The sequence below is a fragment of the Octodon degus genome, unplaced genomic scaffold (assembly GCF_000260255.1).
Source record: "Octodon degus isolate 3935 unplaced genomic scaffold, OctDeg1.0 scaffold00171, whole genome shotgun sequence".
NCBI lineage: Eukaryota > Metazoa > Chordata > Mammalia > Rodentia > Octodontidae > Octodon > Octodon degus.
In genome coordinates, this window is record NW_004524747.1 from 5,450,745 (window position 1) to 5,475,894 (window position 25,150).

Sequence of the window (25,150 nt, forward strand, 5' to 3'; positions counted from 1 at the left end):
AAAAAAAAAAAAGAAGAGATTCCCAGGAGTCCAGTCTTAGGGCTTTGGGCAGCCTTCATTTGAAAGACTTAGGCAGAAAAAGGGTATTGACACCATGAATGGCCAGCCCAGCCAATGAATGCTGCCCAGTTTGCACAGTGAGATCAGTGGGGCAGACCTAGGGGGACTTTGAGATTTTCAATACAGTAGGTAAGCAACACATATAATTACAAATTGCAACCATACCTACGAGCATAACCTGAGAAGTCGCCCTTCCACTCTAAATCCAAAATCCCTTCTTAAAGAGTAGCTGATCTTACCAGGTGGTATTTCTCCCAGAAATAGTAAAGATTTCTCTTGGGAAATTTTTTGGTTTTTTCTACTGGGTTACTATCCTTAGCTATTTTAGAAGGATTTTTTTGGGGGGTGGCTGGCTCAGGATGCCTTAAGGGCAGGTCTGGTAAGGCATGAGGATCTGGGGATCAAACCACAGTATCCTGAGACTGACTACGTTTGCATAAGCAGACACTTAAACAACTGAGCCAACTGACAGTCCCCCTCCTTAGCTATTTTAGAATCTCATGGATCCTACAAAGTGCACAAGATTTATGTTTGTCCTGGGCCTTGTGAACATAGGCCTCTCACTTAGCCTGAGAAATACAAAGGGTTTGAAACATGGGCCATAGCAGCCCTTCCATCCTCCTCCTGGAGGCTGTTGTTGCTCAGGGCAGAGACTCTCGATTCAAATATTGTTAGAGGACAGAACAATCACCAAAAGGAAAACCTTCCAAGCAACAAGAGCATGTAGAGACACATTCTCTAGAGATGTTCTCTCTTTTCCCTACTAGATAGCATTGAGAAAGCTCAATGGACAGATGGAAAATTAACATTCATTCTCTTAAGTTGGATTAGTATCTTACAGCCAAGGATATCAGTTTTATTTCTGCTGTGACCATGTAAAACATGTGGTCTACCTGGAGCTAGCCAAGTTATCATGAAGGAAGAGGTGATTTGTGTAGACAGCTGGTTTCTCCATTTGGCTGGTAGCTATTGGGTGTTCCTTAGACACATTTTTCCTGATTACTTTAGCTTCTAAGATTTTCTCCAAACCAAGAGCACCTCCCCTTCACAAACACACATCTAATTCACTGGCCACCCCTGTCCATACTTGCACTGCTCTTTCAATTTTCATGAGACAGAAGGGCAAAAGCCACTCCTTCAAATGATTTGGAATCCCAGGTTAAAAAATATGATATCTCTGGCTCTCAGCCTTCAGTTATCTTGGCAACAAAGGCATGACACAGCCAAGTGTCATTAAGTTGGATATTGAAAGTTCAGCTTCAGATACACAGGATGTGAAACCTGCCTCCTTGCGAGCTACTTTTCTATGTCACAGCTAGAAAAGCTATAAGAGGTAGACAATTGCCTTCCAAAATTTGGTCTTTGAGGACATTATCTTGAGGAGCATAAGCAAAGCCTCAGCTATAGAGCCTAAATGCTGCCAGCTGACCCCAGGATTTCATTGCCTTTTGTATCTTCTCTTTTCCATTCCCCCCCCCCATGGATGTGGAGAAGTAGACCAGAAGATTGGGCACTTGTTTACTGAGTTTTCTGGAATAAATTCACAAGATTTCTCTGGATTTCAGAACTCAGACTCTATGCAGTGGAGCATAGAAAACCCACTTTTTTATGGCCATTAGGGATCTGGTAGCACAGCTCCAAGATCACTGAGCAGAAATTGAAGATGATATCCTAGTATTTTGGAGTTATTTGCAAGAAAGCTGCACAAGCAAATCAAGATGTAATCAACAGGCCCAGAATCTCAGAGGTACCATCAGAACTACATGAAGAAAACTGTTTACAAGCTCCATACAGTCCTGCTTTGTTCCCACAGTTACCCAAAGCAGAAAGCCTGCAGCCTCCATAAAGGCTGGCAGTGCCCTCTTCAGGAATTCTTGGGCACTACAAGAGTCTTGCTCGGCTTAGCAACATTTTGCCAAAGGCACCAATGTCAGAGAAACCAAAGGAAGTGGAGTCACAGAGATGAAGGCCTCTTGAGGGTATTTAAAGAAACCCTATGAGGGCTGAAGGGAGGGCTTAGGAGAAGGGTTCAGGTAGTGCCAAGGCCAAGTCAAGATTCACTGAAGTTGGGATCCTTAGGGCACTGCAGACAGTGAACATGACAGTCACCTGTATGACTGCCTCTTCCATCCCTGGGTATAAAGCAAGGTGAGGAAAGGGAAATCTGTTCCATCAAAGGTTGTGAAGAGAAAAAAAGAAATGGGACAGAAGGGGTAGAGGAAGAGGAAGCAGAAGAAAAGAGGAGGAAAGGGAAGAGGGAAGGAAGTGTAGGAGGAGGACAAGGAAGGAGGAGAAATAGAGAAAGAGATGGAGTCTTGGGGAGAAAATTAGATAAATAGTAAGATAATAAAGGGGAAAAGAGAAATTTGAATTGGGGATGTGGTGAATAAACTAGTATCTGTGAATTTCTTGGGAAAATATGTTTTCTTCTAAATAGCATAGCCATCCCTAGAGCTTCTAAAAAATTACGGGGGAAGATTTGTGAGAGGATTCAGGCTGAGTGATCTCACATACAGAGAGAAGAGTGAAAAATCCTATCTCTCCTGCTCTGCACCAGAACTCCCAAACTCTGGGGTTCCTTCTGCCATCTGATGAACTGAGGACACACATTTAACAACTTCTTGATTTCATCATCCCTCTTGTCCAAGGCCACTCTGACAGGATCATTCAGGAGTGTACTGTTGGCACAGTCCTACAACTGCACTTCCATGGCAGGCAGCCTATGGCTATAGGGCAGGGATTGTGAGCATTGGGGCCCCAGGACCCTGGGTCCAATTGATCCTATGACATTACTTTGATCTGTTTGAGGATCTTCTGCTATAACATTTGCAAGGGCTGGTGTCATAAGGATCCTTTCCACCTCGGGCCTAGTACAACAGCAAAGAGTCTATAGAGTTATAGGATTCTGAACAAGCTTCAGACACAGTAGAACTCTAGACTCCAAGGACTCCCCTGGGGCATCTGCAAAAAATTCACCTATTTTGTAATGGCAGAGCCTGAGCCAGAATCATGTTCAAGGTGAGACAGCCCAAAGTAAAAACTGTGTTGCACAGTCTCACCTCTATCCTCTCAGAGAAAGATTCTAGACTCAGTTCAGGCTTCTCAAAGCAAAGCCACAGGAGCAGTTCCAGGACACCATATATTTCTTCCCTAATATCTTCTAACAGGCATTCCCTCCTGTGGCATGCCAACCATTTTCACTGGCTCTCCATGGCTGCAGTCTGCTCTCTAGGTAACAAGACCTGTGTCTGTCCAAGGCTTGTGAGGAGAGAGGGAACACTCACAGTGTGCCCAGGTTCTGTTCAAGATTGGTTTGTTTTACAGAGCCTACCCTGGCTAATCTCAACTAGCACTGGGTGCTCAGATTCCTTCTTTAGAGGTTACTTTTAGCAGTGAGGCAGATTTCATGTAGTATTCCCCAGTTTTTTACTGCTTGTCTATTTTTTCTTAGAGTCCTTTACTCTGAGGGAAGGATCGCATTTCTTTACTCCTTCTCTTCACCCTCACTGCCACCTGCTGCTTCACTCCAGCCCATTCTCTCCTTCCCAGCCTGGCTTCAGCTCTTTGAATACACTGTGTTCTTAGGATGAAATTTTTACTAACCGATTCCCACACTGTGTGCTTGACTTGTCTCAAAGTTGATGATTCTCCTTGGAAATTACCCACATTCCTAACTCTGGCCTTTCCTTTTGCTTGTTATGTGAATTCACACAGGTCTTGCCCTTCTATGGGTCTCTGTTATCTGTCTGTGAAATTATTGCCATTCTATCCTACAACTTGGTCACAATCTGTCATGGAATCAAAAACTTACATTTTGTTCTCATTCAGGTAAAAAAGAGAAGTACTTGGAGGAAATTGCTTTAAAAGACCAATTTATCTTTATTTTGTTTCTAGAACTGGGAGAAGTGTTCATTTGTTAATAAATAAGGGAATGTTGAGAAGGCCGAGGGCAACCAGGAGCGAGAGTGGGTTGGACAGATTTGGAGGAACTCTATGAGATAACACGTGGGTTTTTGCCCCTGAGCCCTTATCATTGCTACCACTTCTATGGGTTCTTCTGCTTGTGCTGCCACATGCCACACCAATAGACCCCAGGGTTAGTCCGAGGCTTCCAGCAACTCTTCTTTTTACTTCTATCCCTCCCCATCCACATTTCCAAATGTCCTTGCAGCAAAACGAAATCCCAGAAAAGCCTTAGGGAAAAAGATGAAAAAAGAAAATGAAACAATTGTCAATGAAAGGCAGAAAGAGAAGATGGATCCCTTAAAGAAGGGAGTATCCCTAAGGAGGTGGGGACAAGGGGAGGAGAAAGGGAGGAGGAGAGGAGGAGGGAAACAAGCCTGTCCCTTTAAGGGGGTTGGCTGTCAATCAGAAAGCCCTTTTCATTGCAGGAGAAGAGGACAAAGATACTCAGAGAGAAAAAGTAAAGGACTGAAGAAGGAGACTGGAGAGACCAGGATCCTCCCAGCTGAACAAAGTCAGACGCACAGCAGACTAGCCAGCCGGCTGCAATTGGAGGCAGAGTCTCAAAGACATGGGTGAGTTTCACAAACTTTAGCATCAAAGATTCAAGCAGGCACAGGAATTCACAAGATAATTTCTACTTTTAGGGTTTGGGTTTTTCCAGTGGTTGAAATGAATTGCATTTTGGTACTTGGTTTTTTTTTTTTAATTTCTTAGGATTCAATTAGATTAACTCCTTCTCTGCTGTACTGAACATGATGCTATATTGCCAACAATTGCAAAAGCATGTGTGGAGTCACACAGATCCTTACAGAGAGTGCATACAAGGCTGTATGTGCTTATGTGTCCTCCTTCCCTTTCACTTTCTTATTCCTTCTCTTTTCCTCTGATTCTAAGGTCTTTATTATGGCTAGGCCAGCTGGAACCCCTGGTTCTGCTGGAAGCAATGGAGTGTTAGCTAGCCCTCAAATATATGAAATAAATGCTTGTTGGATACACAATTTGAACCATACTTGGTATCAGCAGGAAGTTAGGACAACTGGTCAAGTGGGATTCAGACTAGGCCATGACTAAGGAAGGCATTCTCAGGTTCCAGAAATGAAGGCAAAGTCCTCAATGGCTTTACTATGAGGAACAGACAAGGAAGTTTTGTGTGTGTGCGTGTGTGTGTGTGTGTGTGTGTGTGTGTGTACGTGTGCATGTGTGTGTGTTAGTGTATGCATGCACACATGTGAGTGGCCATTTCTTGTCAATATCATGGGATTTAGCCTGAATCCTTGCTATGGCAAGCAAGATATAGGCCCTTAGCCCTGATGCTGAATTGGTGGAGAAGTAGAAGCTTTTCTAGGTTTTCTGTGAAGAAAGAGAAACCTTCTATTATATGGTAGTGTCTATGCAGAGTAAGACTTCCAGAGCACAAGGCTCTCGTACTCATGCAGGATGCCACAGAGATATGTAGAATTGCTCACATGTGTTAAAATGATGCTAGCAGCTTGAACACATTCTGAATGAACTAAGACTCAACTGGCCCACATATTCACCATCAAATGTAATACCAGGTAGATGACAACAAGGTTCAGAGAGGAAAGTTCTCGACTATAAGTTGATATCAGCCATTAAGTTGTTTCATCCTCAATCACTGAGAAAGTTATTTTAAACATGTATTCAGGTATGATAGGTAAGAGCATGAAGCATTAGGCTAAGAGTTAGGACAAGAACTCTTTAGTCTCAGATTTGCATTTAACGACTTGTCCAGCCTTAGGCAGATCACTGTGAATAACTACTTTGTCATCTAGAAAACAAGTACAGCAGTAACTGCTTTGTCTGCTTTCAAAGTTGAGGATCAAGTTATGATGATGTGGAATTCCTTTGAAAATTGGAAAGCGTTATAAAACTGTATATCATAACACTGCCTAATGTATAATAACATGTAGAGGATGATTCTTGCTCTTTTCAAGGTGGTGGGATTTTCTTTGTACACATTTTTGTTGTGCTTGGGGAAGAATCATTTGACCAATTATGTGTCTCCAGGTATAAGGTAAATGTTGAGAAAATCAGTCCTTGCTCTGTGTAACATCATGAACCATAACTAATGTCAGGGTAGATGACTGGATAGGTTGCGCATTCAAAACAAGAAAGTTGAATGTAATTTCTTCAGGGAATGAAACCTCTGAAGAAAAAGTAAGAACAAGTAAGGTGATCACAACAGCAGTTTCTTGTTACAGAGACTGCAAAATTTCTTCTAGAGTAAGATGGGCACAGACAAGAGTATCAAGGAGGGTATTGGGTCCCAGCTTCTGGAATGAGCACTACTTGGACCAAGATACACATGATGCAGTAGCCATTGAGTCTTCAGTTATTCAATAACAGAGTATCTCAAGTACTTAATGAATTACATGTGATCTCTAATAAGGTACCACACTGCTATTAGTTTGGATGTAGAGTGCACTAGTGTTTAATTTGGAATTGGATATAACTTTAGAAGTTATCTGAGCCAAGCTTCAATGCAAAATTCACTTCTACAACACCCATTAAACATTCTCACTGCCTCTGCTTAACCATCCCCAGGCATAGGAAGCTCACTACCTCCATCATATAGAATTCCTTAGGACTGGAAGTACAGGGGAACACTGAACTCGGTGGTGTCTGCACAAAAGGTTTGTGAGGAAAGTGATCTCATCTTGGAAGAGAGATGTTCCAAATGGCTCATTAAAATAACAAAGAAACAAGAAAGGAACCAAAGAGTGATAGCTGGCTATTGTCAGCTCCATAAGGCAATGCCATTATTGAACAGCAAAATGTTGGCTTCTGCAATCCTGTGGCTGTTACCCTGGTAACCAGACTGTAATGCTTTCTTCCAGAAGTGACCATGTGTTGAGCAATGTAGTGTTGGCTAGAGTGGAGCAAGTGCGTGGACCCACTACAAAAAAAAATATGAGGCAGAGCTGAGGTTCAGTTTTACCAAGTGCCTGAAAACTAACCAAATCCTATCAGTGTGGCAAGAATGTCAGGAAATAAAAAGAAACCACATCGAAACCAACATTTTCACTTGTCCTAGAGATACTGATCAAGGGTATCCTTCATTAGCCAACTTCTCATATTGGCCCTGAATAGAATAGCTCTGGAAAAGTCAGGCAGATGAAAAGCTTTGCTCTACCTCAGGTGACTTACACCATGGGTCTGAACTAAGAAAGTGAGAAGTCTGCTTGACAGCCTGACAATTCATTGGCTCAGTCTGAGCAGTAACTTCCTCACCCCTGACAAGTGAGTGGGAGGAGCCATGCAGTCTCCAAACCTACTAAGGTAGCAACCCAGCCAGTGGCATCATTTTCTCTGTTACCTTTTTGTGTACCATCTTCAAGCCTTGAAAAATCTCCCGCCAGTACAATTATTTGACTTAATAAAAAGCAACAAAGACATGCCCTCTCCTTTCACAGAATTTCATGTCTAGAGAAGACCAAGTGAAGGCAATAACACAGTCAGAAATTGTCACATCAACTAGGAAAGTGAACAAATTAGTTTTCCTTTCCTCTCCCACTCACAGACCCAACATGTGCCAAACTTAAGTCAAAACATAATCAAGTACTGACTGATTAATCTCTCTTTGGCTATTTCAAAATAGTCGTAGGGAACAGAACAACTTCCCCCAGATCAGCTTCACCTTCTACCCAATGAGAGGAGAAAACCTGGTGGGAGACTGAACTAAGGAATGAGGTACAGCTACCATGGGCTTCAGGGCCAGGTACCTCTCTTTCATCCCCCTATCAATGGTCAAAGTGGAGCCAGTGTGCCAGGGATGTCTTTAATAATCAAGCTTGTTCTCCAGCATCCTAATGTTTACAGAGAAATTGGCATATGTGTGTATGTTTATGTGTGTGCCTATAACAGAGTATAGGACACAAGATGGCCCATAATGTTGTTGCCATGATAATAATCCTTCCCTAAAGAGGAGATTAGAATTCCTTTTAATTGAACCTTTCAGACATGATTTGACTATCCAGCAGGCTTGAATTCCCAGACCCCAGTGGCTACAGGACTCCTTCCCAGTACCCAAATGTGGTATAAGCACTGATATCATGTAGGAAAGACAAAGCTATAGGCAGGGCTTTGTCTGACCAGAATAAGGCTAGAAGCAAAAGTCTTTGTCTCTGGTACCTCCTGATGGTTGTTGTTTTACTCCTAGAACCCACTCACTCATCCCCATCCATCCCTAGTGCCAGTCACGGCTGCTCTAGTATCTTGGCCCTGTCAACTGCTATATGCCTGATCAAGGAAGCCTCTGTTCATGGGGTGAGGTTAAGGGGTGGGTTCAGGGAGGCGGGTAAGACTGTAGTGCAGATTTGAGACTTAGGGAGATGGGGCCAGTTTCTCACTCAATGAGCCTGCCTGTTGTTTAGCTCTATTGTATAGGGTTCTTCTATCTCTCCCTTTGTCAGCTGGATTCAAGGGACAAGCTGGGGATTGTGCAGGGTACAATTGCTCTCTTTCTACCATTCCTTTCCATGAAAGCCCTTCCTTTCCTCCCTTTGATGAGTTCCCAGATTCACAGTGCATTTCCATCTAGGAGCTAGTCCTTGAGGCGTGCCCAGGGCATGGGAATGGAGGGAGGGCCTGAGAGCTCTTGGCCTCTGCTTAAAGAGACAGCATCAAGATCAATACAGGCACTAGGGTAGACCTGGACTGAGTCACAATGATTTGGTTTCTCTCTATCAGAGAACATTGGTGAAAAGAGCTTGAAGTTCTGTTACAGAGTGATTAGATTTGTTTGGGGCGTTTGCAAATAATTATAGTCAACTCGAAACTGATTTGTTCTTTTGCTTAGCTTGTCTGCAGGAGTTGGTTACATCTGTTTTAACATTTATGGAAAACTTTGGGTTTTGGTTATAGATATAATTTTGTTCTCACAAACAAGATCACAAGTTCTCTCCAGAAAACTATGGGGCCTCTTAATTCCCTTCTGTTTTTCATTGTCTCTAGGCCACTGCTAATGTGTTTAATGCTTGTCCTGAATCCACATAAACAGAAATGAAAGAAAAACACTGTAGAGGACCATCATTTTTCTCAACAATCTCTCATCAGTCAGGCAGTTTAATCCAATTGCATTTGCTGAGTAATATTATTAATGTATAGTTCTTTTATGCCCACTCTACTATGTCATGGTCTCTAGCCTGAAAGTGTGTCTTGAAAAAGTAAGGAACTTCTCTTGAGTTCTCACAAGCTTCCTAAATCCACATCAGAACCTTTTAAGTATGAGGAATTCTAAAATGGACAGGCTGTGGTCTTAGTGTATTATTTACACATACCCAAGATCATTTCTTCGGTTGTGAAAAATCAGAGCAAATCAAATAGGCCTTTGTCAGAATGCTTACATTGCAAATACTTTGATGGAGATACTGTCTTGCATGTAACAAGCTTTTCCCAAATGAAATTCAAAATTTGATATTTAGTTGGACTCACTGAGATTCTTCATTTTTGCTAAATTTAAATGCCCTCCAACAAATATTTAATCTTAAGTGTGAAGAGGTGAACATTGGATGCTTACGTTGATACTGTCAATTTGTTTCCAGCTCAATAGTGGTGGACTTATCTAAGACCACTTATTTCAGACTCTGAATTAGAGATGTACTGAAAACTATGTTCTTCTTGTCTCTTGCTTGAGCAGCTGTGGTGCAGAAAAAGAGGTGCTAAGTTGTCTGAATGCTAAGACAACCGAGAAATATGGATGTAAATAATGAAAGCATCAGGTGATTCAGAGTTGCTCAGAAAGCTTGTCACCCAGTAAAAATTCTACATATGACACCTTTTGGTTGCTTGCTTAATGATCAAGGGATCAAATACACTAAAGGATGGTTTTTCCTCTCATTTTTAAGATAGGTTATCTTAACATTGTAAAAGGAAAAATCATCCTTAATTTATTACTAGAGGGCATACCGCTAAAAGCCACAGTGGAATTCTCCATTTGGCTAGCAAGAGTTCAAGCGTCTCTATCTCTGATCACACCTGTACTACCATTTAGCCCTTCTCAGGGTGAAAAGGCTGGGGCGAGCCTGAGTGGGCCCAGGATGACCACTTGCTAGGGTGGGTGGCTCTCCTTACCCTGAGCTAAACAAACAGTCCTGTCATTGTTCCCTGGGTCTGACCCCCTCCCCACCCCCAGGCCTGTATGCCCCTGCAGAATACCAATGAGGCTCCTGAGATCTCAGGGAAAAACAAGGCTTCTTTGTCTGAGGGAGCTATAGAGGGCTCTGTCCAAACTCTGACCCTGTACTAGTGAGAGAGGGAACAGCGGGATCACTGACCTTCTCCCCCCACACCCCCAGGCTACAGAAAGCTTCTTGACTAGAACAGTTTAAAAGTTCAAGGGTGTGAAGAAATTGGAAAACAGAGGAGGCCAACAGCAGTAGTGTTCAATTCTAAGCCCCTTTAATTGATTTACATTGATGCATCAATATCTTGACACAGACAAAGATCAATTTCTACAATATATTCTTAGAACAGTGATCAATTTCAGTTGTTCTCCTTTTCTCTGTGGTATATATGTGTGCATTTTGCACATGTAAGTACATACATGTATATAAAACATACATGCATGAACATACCACAGAGCAGCACCAGTGAGGCATTCTCAATAAGCACTCTTGTAATGTTCATGCTGAGTAATCTCAACCTCCATTCACAGCAGCACAACTACAAGTTTATTGTTTCTCATGGAGGCCAACTTTCTGGCAGCAGTACTATAATTTAGCTCATGAAAAAGGAAGAGAACACAGTTTTGTTACAAATGTTTGCTACGTGCTTTGCTTGGCTTGAACTTCTAAGCTTCGTCTCTGATGTGACATGTACAAGGATCTTGGAAGAGGAGGCTCTTTGAAGTGTGAGGAAGGGCTGCAATGTCAGGGAACGATGAGTAACAGAATTCATTTATTTTGTGCCTTTGAAGACAGAGACAAATGATTGAGATAATTTGGTCCTTCAAAATCTGTTCATATTGCTGCAGTTCAGCCATGCAAATCTCCATGTATTCAAGCACACAAGACTAAAAAGAAACTGTTGTAGCATTAAGCGGTCAGAAAAACAACTTACATTTCTCTCAGCACCATGTTATAGAGAAGTATGGTTGGCTTGGAGAAAAGTTTGAAAATAAAAACCCAAATAGTTAATGTAACTTATTTTCTTTCTAACGGAACCACGTGTTTATCCCAGCATAGCCACTTCCCAGCACACTTGCTGATTGTTTGTATGTATGTAATCATAGGTGACACATACAATCAGATATATTCAATTTATACACACAAGTGCATATATAAGTGTATATTATTTATATGTACATATGTATACTTGATATGGTTTATATATATTGATATATATACATATATATTAATTTAAAATTTTGTCTGAGGAGATAAATATTTTCTTTTTTCCCCATCTAGGGTTCTGGCACAGAGGCCAGAGAGGAGCACCCATTTACTCATCTATCCAGTCATCTATTTACTGGGCATTTGATAAGCTTCCTCATACAGGGCACCTTAAAAATGGGTTTGGTCCGTGTGACAGAGCTGATTCTAGAGCGTATGAATTTTTGTAATCCTTCTTGTTTCTCAGAAGCACTGGCACTAGGCAGGGGTACCAGGTCTGGGGGTCTCAGAGATTTTTAACACTGTAAAATCGCAATGATCCCAGATCCTGGTGTGTTTTTCTTGTGCCAGAAAGACATTTTATGCTTTATTAACTTTGACAAAATCTCAGTGAAGAACTAAGGCTAGAGGTAATGGCCACTCTACAGAGGGCAAGACAATCATTCAAAGGGGCCAAAAATCATTAAGCTTGCATTTTTATTATTGTGAATAATAGCAATCTTCCTATTATCATTACTTGCCCTGCCACAAGACAAGACAAACAATTGAGAAAAGCCTTTCTCTTTGGGCTTCTCTCTACATATCTAGACTGAGAATTGAGCATTTCTTACCAAATATATATATATATTTCAGGATATCCAGGGCATGAAATTTCTAATATTTACTCCACCTAGAATGCTCTTTAGGCTCAAAATTTTCTCTGATAATATCAACATTTCTGTTTGCACTTCTCCATTCTGGAGCTACAAGTAGCATTTATCCTCTGTAATCATTTACTTCACTGCCTGGAATTGTTAGTTGAAAATATTAGGTCTACCTACTTAATTCTTACTCAGTGATAAAACAACTTCCATCTGACTTTTCCCATGTCTTTCCATCTTCATAGCCCATATTAAAATCCAGAACAATGCTAGGCACATAGTCAATAACACATAAATGGTTGACAGATGACTAAAATGAGCAAACAAAAAGACTGGAACAAGATGAAAAGAGGGACTGATTCCATAATCTCTCTGGCTTGTTACCTGAATTACTGAATTATTTAAAAAATAACCATAATACTTGGAATTAAGAATAAGAATTTATTTTCAAGAATGGAACAAAATTAGGATTCTGGGTCAGTGTCGCATGGCAAAAAAACAAACCTCTAGATTTTCCTGCTTTTGGACTTCAGGGTGACCAGTTTCTCAGGGCTTGGGAACAAAGGGGCTGCACCCTGTGATGGAGAGATGTTAAGCAGATGAGTTACCTACTGTGTGTGCTTTACTGTTGTTTCCTCTCCTCCTTCCTAGGTTTGTTAGAGTGCTGTGCAAGATGTCTGGTAGGGGCCCCCTTTGCTTCCCTGGTGGCCACTGGATTGTGTTTCTTTGGAGTGGCACTGTTCTGTGGTTGTGGACATGAAGCACTCACTGGCACAGAAAAACTAATTGAGACCTATTTCTCCAAAAACTACCAGGACTATGAGTATCTCATCAATGTGTAAGTACTTGTCGTCTCACACAGACTCACCTGGCTTTTTCCCTCACCATCTTGGAGATACAGAATTCCTCACTACCTCTGTGAACCAGTAAGGAATCAGAATGGAGGAGACATGATTCCTGAATTTTCTTTCTGTGTAGAGATTCCATCTGTGTCACATCTGAACTCCTAAGTGAAGGGAGAAAGAGTACCAGATTCAGAATAGGGTGGTTTTCTGTCTGCCAGCCCCCTCCTACCCTATTCTTGTTTTCTCATGCATGTTGTAGCTTTTGATGGGTATGGTCAGTGTTGCTTGAGGTTCCCCTATAATGGTAGGTGTGGAGAGTGGAGGAGAGGCACAATAACTTAAGGGGTATGTTTGATACTACTGGCTTGATATACTTTACATCTTCTCAGGCTTAGTGCTGAACTGCTCAGAGAGCAGTTCAGACTACTATCCTTTCAGCTCTATTCCTTTCTATGCAGCTCCTCTCCCATGACAGATAGCATCTCTGAAGGCTGAGGCAAGAGAAAAAAGGGCCTTCCTGGTTCTTGCAGGTTCTAGCTTGCATGGCAGGCAACAGGTGGGCACAGAAGTTGGTGCTCCTGTCTACTTGGCTACTGTACTCACTTCAGTAAAGATAAGGCGAAAGCATAGAGGATAATCCTAGTATTTCTTCTAAAGATGCTTAATCATTGTTAAGGTGCCAGATAGATAGGTAGCTAGATAGACAGACAGACGGACAGACAGATAGATAGATAGACAAACCACACTTATGTGAGAAAAGAGCTAAGTTTTCAACTAAAATGATGGGTCTCTTTTGTCTGTCATTGCAGGATCCATGCTTTCCAGTATGTCATCTATGGAACTGCCTCTTTCTTCTTCCTTTATGGGGCCCTCCTGCTGGCTGAGGGCTTCTACACCACCGGTGCAGTCAGGCAGATCTTTGGCGACTACAAGACCACCATCTGCGGCAAGGGCCTGAGCGCAACGGTAACAGGGGGCCAGAAGGGGAGGGGTTCCAGAGGCCAACATCAAGCTCATTCTTTGGAGCGGGTGTGTCATTGTTTGGGAAAATGGCTAGGACATCCCGACAAGGTGATCATCCTCAGGATTTTGTGGCAATAACCAGGGGTGGGGGACAATTGGGCATAAATCTGTGGTCTCATCCCCACTCAAGGCTGGGTCCTCTCCAGGGGCCTGGCTTTTGAGCGAGGAAGCGATGGCTACAGCCAAATGAGAAGGTCAGGAAGAACGTGGTGCCTGGCTGGCTTAGCCTCACTTTTTAAAGGTTCCCTAGGAAATTTTATATCAAAATGAAAAGCAAGAGTTTTCTAGGATGCTTTTATACAGTCAGACCATTTCTAAGCCATCTGTTGGTATCCATTTATTCCCTTCCTAGGAGGGGCCACAAGCATAGGCATGACTGCACAAATCTGAAATGCTGCTCATAGGACTGAGTATTAGACCTCAGAAGAAGGTTGTATCATAGCAATTAACTAATTCCAAAGTAGAAGGCACAATATTGGAGGATCTTACACTGTTGAAAATCTACATATTTAATGATTTCTCTTTTCTTGTAAGTTATCTATGTTTCTGGTGAAACACACGTAGCTTCCAGTCTCTTAAGATCATTTGTGGGCTGGGCTGAGGATTTGCGTCAGTGACAGAGAATTTGTCTAGCATGTAAAGGTCCTGGGTTCAATCCCCAGCACCAAAAAAAGAAAAACAAAAAAGAAAGACCTTTTGGGAGCTTAAAGTGTGTGAGTTGTGGTGATTTCTTTTTTGTGGCCAGCAGTTTGCTTGGAAAGGTTTTGTATTCAAAATTTCCTTATTCTATTGTCTCTATTCAATGATCAGGGAACAAAAATCCTGTATCAAGGAGCATTTTCTAAGCTCAGCCTAAGGCACAAAATGGCACGACTTTCTTTCCAGATCTGTTTTGACTTCTTTACACCTTATTTGCCAAAAACTTCTCCTGAAGCCTTTCTAACACAGGGATCCTCCTCACTCCAATCCCTTCCCTGTTTTCCCTGCCTTCTATCACACTTGGGGCCAGTTCTCTAGTAGATGCTGCCAGTAACACTTGGCAGAGGCACCCTGCTCACTAATTTCAATTGGGGGAGATCCCTGGAGTCTGCTTTCATTGGCAGAAACCATTCCAGGATCTCCCAATTTGTGTTTCAACATCGGCAGGCTGATACTGATTTCTAACTACTCCATGTCAATTGTTCTAGTTTGTGGGCATCACCTATGCCCTGACCGTTGTGTGGCTCCTGGTATTTGCCTGTTCTGCTGTGCCTGTATATATTTACTTCAATACATGGACTACCTGCCAATCTATTGCGTTCCCCAGCAAGACCTCTGCCAGTATAGGCAGTCTCTGTGCTGATGCCAGAATGTATGGTGAGTTAAGATATTGATGCCTTAGATCCCCTACCAGCCATAGAAGCAACATATATTTGTTTCTTTTCTTAGCGTAAGGAGGGTGATGGTTATGTGGAAAATAAAGATAATGTATGCGTACATTATAGTTTGTTAATTCCTTCCCACTGAAACAGGATAAATTTCTTACCTGGGGAGGGACCTTGGAAGTGGTAGGAGTTTTCTTGGCTGTTCATAATGTTGTAGTCTGGTTGACTGCCATTTTCCACCCCAAAGCAATATATTTCAATAAAAAGCACAAGACATTCAACTACTAGATAGTACTTTTATTTTTACATAAAAATCAGGAAAAGAGAAACCTGGTTGTTGGCAAGATCTAACTTTACAGTTAGAATGATTAGAGAAGACAGGACTTGAGGAGGGAGGTGTCTCCATGTGGACTCCATGAAGCTTACCATGGTTGATTTTTACATCTAACTTAGGTGTTCTCCCATGGAATGCTTTCCCTGGCAAGGTCTGTGGCTCCAACCTCCTGTCCATCTGCAAAACAGCTGAGGTAAGTGGGCCATTTGGCTCATTTTGCAATGGGAAAGCTGTACCATAAAAATTTCTACCTGTGGGGTTGAACCTTGAAGACTAAACTTTTCTGTAGTGATACTGACTAAGTATGCCTGGGTCAATGAACACAGATAGCTAAAAACACTTATTTTCCTTTGAGTTGCATAAAGAAACATCTACTCCAAAACTCCTTTCCTTCAAAATGTATAGCTTTAAGCAGAGATGGAGTTTAATTGTAAAATTCCCCAAATGAAAATTTTCATCATTTAGTTAAAAATCTTATCAAAAAAGTGGGCTATTCAAAGAGACACATATCAGTTCCACAAAACTCTTTCACGTTGGAACTAAACTCTAATGAGAGGTAAAAATAAGTCCACTTGAAAAAGGAAAACACTTTATTGAAAACAGATACACACAAATGAGACAGGGAAATAGAAGTAAATCCTGGGGAGGAAGGTATTAAAGAATTTCTTTGAAAGCAAACCGCTGAATTTAAATTTTGAGGCTTTGGACACTATTGCAGGGAAAGAGTTGGCTACTCGGCAGTACAGCACTGTGTTATGAGTTTTCTGTATTCTGGGTGCAAAGTGGCTAGGGGTATATTTTACACTGAACAATTGGAGGCCTACACATAGGCAAAAATTTAGAGATGTGTAATTAATATGAAAAATCAGCATGTGCAGGAAGCTGCATTCACAATTTATAGTGGTTCATATTTTTTGCTGTTGCTAGAAAGTTTTCCTTCTTACATTTTTCTGCAGTTCCAAATGACCTTCCACCTGTTTATTGCTGCGTTTGTGGGAGCTGCAGCCACACTGGTTTCCCTGGTGAGTGTCTTTGAATGATCTCAGCAAATAAAGACTCTTTGGGTAGCTTAGGTATAGCTATGCTGAAAGACAAGAAGATAGACTCTTTCCAAGCTTGAGATGCTGGAGAGAAACTATGGGGAAGATAGAGAAAAGAGTACAGTTGTATACTTCTGCTTTGTATTTGCAAGGTAGAAAGATCTCATCATTAGACAGAAACAATAAAAATGACACAAGGAGAATGGAATTAATATATTCACAGCGATGAGAATTTACAGATCACGTAATATCATTGTGCTTTGTAGTCACAAATTATTGTTGACTCTCAAAACAGCCTGGTCAGTCAGTTACACAGATAGTGAAACATTACTACACATGATTTGCTATAGTCTAGCATTGTATATACTATAGATATTAATCTGTCTTCAGTGCTGTCCAATGGATTTAGATTCTCTCATGAAAATACTGGAAAGACTTCCATTATTAAAACTGTTATGAGTAGAATGCAATTCTGTGTTCTGGGTCTTGCTGATGACATTTTGCGGTGTCAAAGTAGTGTGTTCATTGTGCAGATTAAAGTCCTAAGGCACTAAACAGTGCTGCAGTTTACCTGAAGTCATTGAAGAAGCAGTGAGTGGATGAGCATGAGCTCACAGAATTTTCTCCTCTACTTCTGAGGTTGTTATACCAAGTCAGCTGGTTTTTCACTTTATATAGTAAATAAATCGATGCATTCAGCAAGTAAAGGCTGTGTTCTGTCCTATGGTTCTGTGTCTACAACAACTACCCCATGGCTCCAAGTCACTCAGACATGTGAAAGTGACAGTTCCTATGTGTTGGTCACTTCCCTGAGGAAATCCTAGTGTTAGATTGAGCAGAGGTGTGGCATAAACCTTTATTGACTTTAAACCTTTATTTATTTAATTTTTTAGACCTGAGCCATTGAAAGGAAATGTCTCAAAGAGGTTTTTACTCAAGGGTATGGACAGAAAGCCTGGGATATTTTGCATTCTTTCCCAAAGTACAATTTCCCCCTTTATTTAGTTATGCTTTCATTTCTACCCTTTTTAATTGCAAACAGGCTTTGAGGAAGGAAAACCTTTTCTGCTGTTACTCATATTCTTTCTTCTGTTCCCTACAGCTCACCTTTATGATTGCTGCCACTTACAACTTCGCCGTTCTTAAACTCATGGGCCGAGGCACCAAGTTCTGATCTCCAGTAGAAATCCCTCTTTTCCCTAATAGCGAGGCTCTAACCATATAGCCTACGATGCTGTGTCTCCCATGTTAACTCTGCCTTTGCTGCTGACTGGTCCTCTTCTTACTTGATGAGTGTAACAAGAAAGGAGAGTCTTGCAGTGATTAATTCCTCTGTGTGGACTCTCCCTCTTATGTACCTCTTTTAGTCATTTTGCTTCACAGCTGGTTCCTGTGAGAAATGGGAAATGCATGAGAAGGTGACTCCCCAAGTGCAAGTTACAAAGCAATGGAAGCTCTAATTCAATTTCTAAGCATCTCCTGAGAACATGGATGTACTTCCTTCTCAAAGGCCACTTCCACAGATGGGAAGAAAGATGTTCAGGTAGAGAGAAGGAATGTCTTTGGTCCTTTGCCATGTAGATGGGCCAAATATATTCTCCTTGGCATACAGATAACTCATTCCTGTCTCCCTATTAGCACTGCAGATAGAAGGAAAAAATACCAGCAAAATAATAGCATTTGCCCAAATCTGCCTATGCAGCTGGGAGAAGGGGAATCAAAGCAAGGATCTTTCACCCTCAGAAAGAGAGCTCTGACCCCAATGGTGATAGACTATTTAAGTCCTAACTCAGCCAATCTTACTTATAGTATAAGGAAGCATAGAGTCTGTGTGGATTAAGGGGGCATCTGGCCTTATACCTATTTAGGAAGAGAAACAGGGCGTTGTCAGTATTTCTCATTCCCTTCTACTTGATAACAGCTACCATGACAACCCCGTGGTTTCCAAGGAGCTTAGAATAGAAGGAAACTAGCTTACTCAGAAAAAAAAAAGACAGGCCTAAAGAGCAACACTTATTGGCGGCTAATGGTGTAACTTAAGATGGCCCTCTGGTAGACACACAGGATAGATAACTCTTTGGATAGCGTGTCTTTTTTTCTGTTAAATAATTGTGTGCTCTGGCCTCTGTCATATCTTCACAATGGTGCTCTTTTCATAGGATTTTACCCATTCAGCCATAGTAGGTGATTTGAAGATCTTGACTTGTTTCAGAACGATGCACATTTCACATTTTACAATTTGTCACTTGTTTGGGTTGTATCAGAAAGGTCTGGAGAATGAATCTTTGATTCTATTTCTTCTTAAGAAAAGGGAAGTTGAGTGGTAAACATTCCAAATGATATTTAAAATTGGCTAATGAAAAATAAAATAGCCTAGTTCCGTGAAGCTATTGCAATTTTCTACAAGTATTCTGCTCTTTGTAGAAACAGATTCAGTGAATTTGATCCTCTATTTCAATAACCTGTTTGATCGTTCTTTCCAGCTAATGAGAGATTATTTTATTTAGTGATGTTATCTTGGCATGTTAAGAGTTAGATTTAACATAGAGGTTATTTTTTCCTGGCATAAATTACATAATGAATTGCACCAGCTGTCAGCTATTCAGTTGGCAAACTTCCATGGAAAAGGACAGAAGAGTTTGAAATCTGAATAGCTTCTGGATTTCAGTCTTTTTTTCTTTTTTGTTAACTGTGGGTTAAACAAATATATGTGTCAGATTGATTTTAACTGAAGGAAAGAATTTTACTATAGCTCTTTTGTTTTAAAAAATTGTGCTATTCTTTTCCCCTAAAGTGGGTTTAGCAATGTTTAAGGAGACATAGTAGCTTTACAAAAAGAAACTTGATACTTGTTTTTAGATCAGAATACAAGATGAGCTTCCAGGCTACATAAAGGGAGGAGAGGAAAAAGGCTCTATAAGAAACCAATCAAGATCAAGGAAAGTGAAGTAATACATATTTTGTCTTTTGTTTTGATTTAATAACATAACGAATAACCAACCTTCTCTGAAAACCTCACATGAATACATATACACATGTACACACACAAAGAAATTTAATCAACTGAAAGTGTTTCCTTTATTTCTGAAATAGAATTTCAATTTTAACACACATAAAGAATAAACTTTTAGAAACTTATCTTACAAAATGTATTTTATAAAATTAAAGAAAATAAAATTAAGAATGTTCTCAATCAGACATTGTGTCCTTTGAATTATTCCAACCTCACCATGGAGCTGAAGAATTGTACTACTTTGGTACTTCATCCCTGACTAATACCAAATTTTATCTGGAAACTGCTAGATGAAAGGTTTGAAGTTGTTTTGTTTTCAGACGGGGTTTTGGCAGATTTCACATGCTGACCTCAAACCTCTAGGTAGAAGTCACCATCCTGAGTCAGCCTCTGGAGCACCTGGGACTACAGTCACATGTCACCACACCCAGCTTATAGGTTTAAAAGTGTAATGCTTATCAAGAAGAACAGATATGCCAGGAGCAATGTAAATATAAACAGGCTATGGCAGGGAAATACGAAAAGAAATGAGCAAACTTACCCTGCGTGCCTTGCCCCACTAGTCCACCTGAAATATAGCCTTAAAGTGCTGTCACAACCCTAGGTTACAATGTGTCCATCTCTGAGGTCCAGCCTAAAAAGAAAAGCTAACTGAAATTAGCTGAATATTTATTGCCCCATATTGCAATTGGCAAGGAACACGGTGGGAGACTTTAGCTGCAGGCAACAAGTCATCAGTTAAGGAGATCCATTCGAAAGTACTTTCAATGTAATCTCCTGATTTCTTCTTTGCCACAATCACTGTTCTGCAAGGGAGTCTGGTTGAATGGCTTCAAGACAAAAAGAATAAAAATATGAATGACAAAGACATATTTTTAGGCACTGGTAAGCAAGAGCACAGTGTTGTGTTTTGGAGAATTGATTCAGGGTGCTACAGAGTGAATGTATTTTTGCCTCAGAGGAGCTGAAAACCAGTCCGCAAGAAAGTTGTGTTTTCCATCTGCCCTTATTTGCCTCTGCCCTCTGGGACGGATGTATAGATGGAGTTTCCAAGCTCTCAGAAACTGAGAGCATCTCCAGTCTATCAATTGAGCCCATTATTCTTCACTCTCCCACACACCATAAACCTCCTTTCTCTGAATTGAAAGAGCTCTCTTTGTGCTTAGATCAGCCAAAGATCAAGATGCAGCCGTATAAACAAGAAACATTTTCTTACAGCGTCAATTATATGCCTTTTCCTATCTTCAGGGCCAGTACTTAGTGCAATTATACTGTGTGTGTGGAAGCCACTGCTTTGTCCAAAGCAACATTCACTCATTCTGTATACATTTATTGGACACTTACTAAGCTTTGTGCTAAACCCCGGAATGTTCAAGTTTGGGTGCTTTGTGGGGAAGACAGTGATGAAGGCGTGGTTTTGACCTTGAAGATCTCTCTTACCATCAGTCACAACTTGGAAGTCTCCCAGAACGGGTCAGAGAGCAGGCAGGGAATGGAAAAAAAGCAGTCTGACTGACTGATGGCAACGAACACCTGATTTATGTCCTTAGTATGTAGGAGAGGTGGTGGCTAGGGGTCATGACTTTACGGGTCATGACTTTTTTCCCTAGGGCCCTGATAAAAACAAAACTTCAATTTAGAGTCCTGAAGACTTGTGACTTACTCTATGTCATCCTGCCTCTTACTTTACATGTGACAGCATTTATGCACAGACTGGCACAATGCCTGTGCTTGCTTCCACCCACTCAGTCATTAGAGGAGTTAGAGGGCACATGGATTAGGATTTAAATAAACACAAGCTACTCAGTCTGCTTTTCTTTTCTCTTCATCAAGGCTAAATCTGAGAAGTAAAGGAAGGGCAATGTAAGACACAAGGTCCTTTCTCTTTGAATTTCCTTACTGTGAATACAGTTAGTGTGTGTGTGTGTGTTTTCATATTGACATCTTGATGAAAATGAAGTAACAATCATTCTTATATCTAAAAATCAATACTTGGTCTTTTTCTACTTTAGTAAGCAGGCAATCAATTTAAACCAATATTTATAAACTGGGAAAATTTTTCTTATTCACTCACTTGCTTTGAAAGAAGCAGCTATAGTTTTATTTTTTGTTGTCTTACAGAGTCCATGTTTATGTTCTACTATTCCAGCACTTCTAGATTGTTCTACTTTATTCCAAAGAAAAAAAACAGAATAAAATATAAAATAAAAAATTTGTATATTATGAAACCAAGGAAATCCAACCTCAATATTAAAAAAAAATAACGGGCCAGGGAGATGGCTCAGTAGAATAAGTGCTTCCCTGGCCAGCATAAGGGCCTTAGTTCAATTCCCGATTCTGCCAAAAAATAAGAAAATAAAAAATTAACAAATATGGATTTATCAGTGCCAAAATAGTCTAGATTTTTCTAAAATAGCAACGAGTTAAACAGCCTCAGTGATCATGGAGCTCAGTTAAAGCAGGAAGGGTTAGAAAGGAGATAGGAAATATAGAAAAAAAATGACAGTGTCAAACCTTTGGGAAAGACAGGCTCAGAGAGAAATTTGTGCAGTTCCAAAAGAAACAAAAGGGGTCTTTGTGGTGAGCGTGCTCTAGTGTTTCTCACGTAAACAATGGCTAAAAGTTTAAGGAGTTTAGGAAAAGAAAAATGCGCGCTGAAAAGCGAAAAGAGAATGCCCCAAAGGAGCTCAACCAACTTAAAAGTATTCTCAAAGTAGACTGCAATGTTTTAATGAAAGATGTTTAGGAGATGGCAACCGTTCTGGTACCCAAAGAGCGTCAAGAGAAAATGGAACGTGTGGCTAATACTGATGAAAAAGACTCAGATGACGTGAAAACGGAGACTGAGATAAAGAGAAACAGGAAGACTCTTCTAGATCAGAATGGACAGTACCCAGGATGGATGAATCAGAGACAGAGAAAAAGGCTGAAGGCAGAACGAGAGAGAAGAAAGGGGGAAAGAAAAGCAAAAGCAGCAAAGGCAGCAAGGGTTGGCCTGGTGGACCCCGCCTCTGAAAAGCTGGCCACGTGGGACAGGTATTTGATTAGAAAGTACATATTGTTTTCAGCTCCCACTAAATGAAAACTATTTCTGTTTTTTTTTTTTTTTTTTTTTTGAGACAGGGCCTCGCTGTGCAGTTAGGGCTGGACTTGTGCTCACTTTGTAGCCCCTAGGCCTGTCTTGAACTGTCAGCGATCCTCCTGTCTCAACCTCCCCAGTTATTTCTGTTCATATCTTAATGTGGCCTTTTTCTTTACTTCAAACTCAAAACAATTCATTTGTTTTAGGAAATGAATGAAGTATTTCAATATTTGGTGAATAAAGTATTCGAATGAAGTATTTTCATTGATAAAAAAAAAGAAGCAAAGGGTCACACAAAAGAAGATGCAGAGAGACAGATGTGCATCTAGAGAAAGAGGCCTGCTACTCTATGATATTAGAGTTTAAAATGTTTAATAGCTTTGGACTGTTTTGCTTACCAACTTGGAAAGTAACCCATCTCAGGGTCTTAATGGATCTGGCTTCATCCATGTGGGTTAAACTCTATCTTTCTAAAGGAAAAAAACACAAAACAGATTCTGAGAACCACAATGTTGAAACCAAACAAAATAACTGAAAATTTAAAGTTAATAGATGCTTTTAATTCTAGCAGATGTTGAATTGAACAACTTTTATAAATAAAGGAAATGTAGGTCTTGTTCACATTGACAAAAAAATATAAACATAAGAATTTTTCTATATGCTAGTGACATAGTACTATTATAATCTAGAAATGGTCTTACCAAATACATAGCTAAACTACTTATGGCTAGAGATAAAGTCTGCATATCAATATTTTTAAAACAAATTAATCATTTTTGGTAGATGTTTCCAACCTCTTCATAGATAATGTGAAATTTCAAAAAAACGAAGAAAAGAAAAAAAAATAGGAGCTAGGGAGATAGCTCAGTAGAATAAGTGCTTGCCTGGCAAGTGCAAGGGCCTGAGTTCAATCCCTGGTTCCACAAAAAAAAAAGAAAGAAAGAAAAGAAAAGAAAGAAAGAAAAAAGAAAAGAAAGAAAGCATGAAATTTCCATAGATGAAGTAATTAGGATACAATTGGGAACTAATTATATTAGTTTTTTAGTTCTTTATAAATTCTAGACAGCAGACCTTTGTCTGAGAACTTATTTGTCATGTTTTTTTTCCAAATTTGTGGGTTGTCTTTTCACTTTGTTGTTAATTTCTTTTGATGTGAAAAAACTTCTCAGTAAGAGAAGGTCCCAGTTGTTAATTCTTCAAGTGTTTCCCGTCCGATTTGATTTTTGTTCATGAACTCTTTGCCTACCCCTATGCCTTCAAGAGTTCCTCCTACTTTCTCTTCCAGGCATTTTTTGTCTCTGTTTTAATGTTTAGATGTTTCATCCATTTTGACTTTAGCTTAATGCATGGTGATTGACCTGGGTCAAGTTTTAGTTTTCAGCATGTAGAGAGCCAGTTTTTCCAGCACCATTTGTTAAAGAGGCTATCTTTCTTCCAGTGAGTATGTTTGGCCCCTTTGTCAAAGATAAGGTGGCTGAGTGTGTTCATAGGGGTGTCAGCATCTTCTAATCTATTCCATTGATCCTCAGGTCTATTTTGTTTCCAGTATCATGTTGATTTTATCACAGTAACCTTGTACTATAATTTCAAGTCAGAATGTGTAATGCCTCCTGCCTTGTCTTTATTGCCCAGGATTGTCTTTGCTATTCTAGGTCTTTTCCAGTTCCAGATAAATTTTAGGAGTGATTTCTCTATGTCTGTGAGGTATGTCGGTGGTAGTCTGATGGGGATTGCATTAAATCTGTACAGCAATTTTGGGAGTATGGCCATCTTCACAATGTTGGTTATTCCTATCCAGAAGCATGGAATATCTTTCCATTTTCTGAAATCCTCTAAGACCTCTTTTTTAAGAGTACTGTAATTTTCCTTGAAAAGATCTTTGACTTCTTTAGTTAGGTTAATTCCAAGGTATTTCATTTTCCTTGGTGCTATTGTAAAAGGTATTGTTTCTATAATTTCCCTCTCAGTGTGTTTATTATCTGTGCAGAGAAATGCTATTGACTTTTGTGTATTGACTTTGTATCCTGCCATACTACTGAATTTCTGTATTAATTCTAATAGCTTCTTGGTAGTTTTTTGGGTCTTCCAAGTAAAGTATCATGTCATCTTCAAATAATGATAACTTAACTTCTTCTTTACATATTCTTATTCCTTTTATTTCTTTCTCTTGTCTAATGGCTGAAGCTAAGGATTCCAGAACTATATTGAATAGGAGTGGTGATAGAGGGCATCCTTGTCTTATACCAGATCTAAGAGTAAAAGATTTCAGTTTTTCCCCAATTAGAATTATGTTAGCCTATGGGTTTTCCTAAATGGCTTTTACCAGATTGAATTGGAGGCCATCTGTTCCAATTTTCTGTAGGACTTTGAACATGAATGAGTGTTGGACTTTGTCAAAAGCCTTTTCTGCATCAATGGAGATGATCATGT

The 25,150-nt window shown here is 40.3% G+C and overlaps 1 protein-coding gene across 2 annotated transcripts; it reads left to right on the forward strand.

Moving 5' to 3' along the window:
* The first annotated feature begins 4,392 nt into the window (after positions 1 to 4,392).
* On the forward strand, positions 4,393 to 19,821 carry Plp1 (proteolipid protein 1). 2 transcript variants are annotated; one of them, XM_004643354.2, is made up of 7 exons: positions 4,393 to 4,598; positions 12,671 to 12,857; positions 13,674 to 13,935; positions 15,075 to 15,243; positions 15,705 to 15,778; positions 16,542 to 16,607; positions 17,728 to 19,821. In XM_004643354.2, the coding sequence occupies exons 1-7, from the start codon at positions 4,595 to 4,597 to the stop codon at positions 17,797 to 17,799; spliced, it is 834 nt and encodes a 277-aa protein (XP_004643411.1). In that variant the 5' UTR covers positions 4,393 to 4,594; the 3' UTR covers positions 17,800 to 19,821. The 2 variants fall into 2 exon arrangements, with proteins under 2 accessions (XP_004643411.1, XP_004643412.1); XM_004643355.2 differs by having other exon boundaries at positions 13,674 to 13,830.
* The last annotated feature ends 5,329 nt before the right edge of the window (positions 19,822 to 25,150 follow it).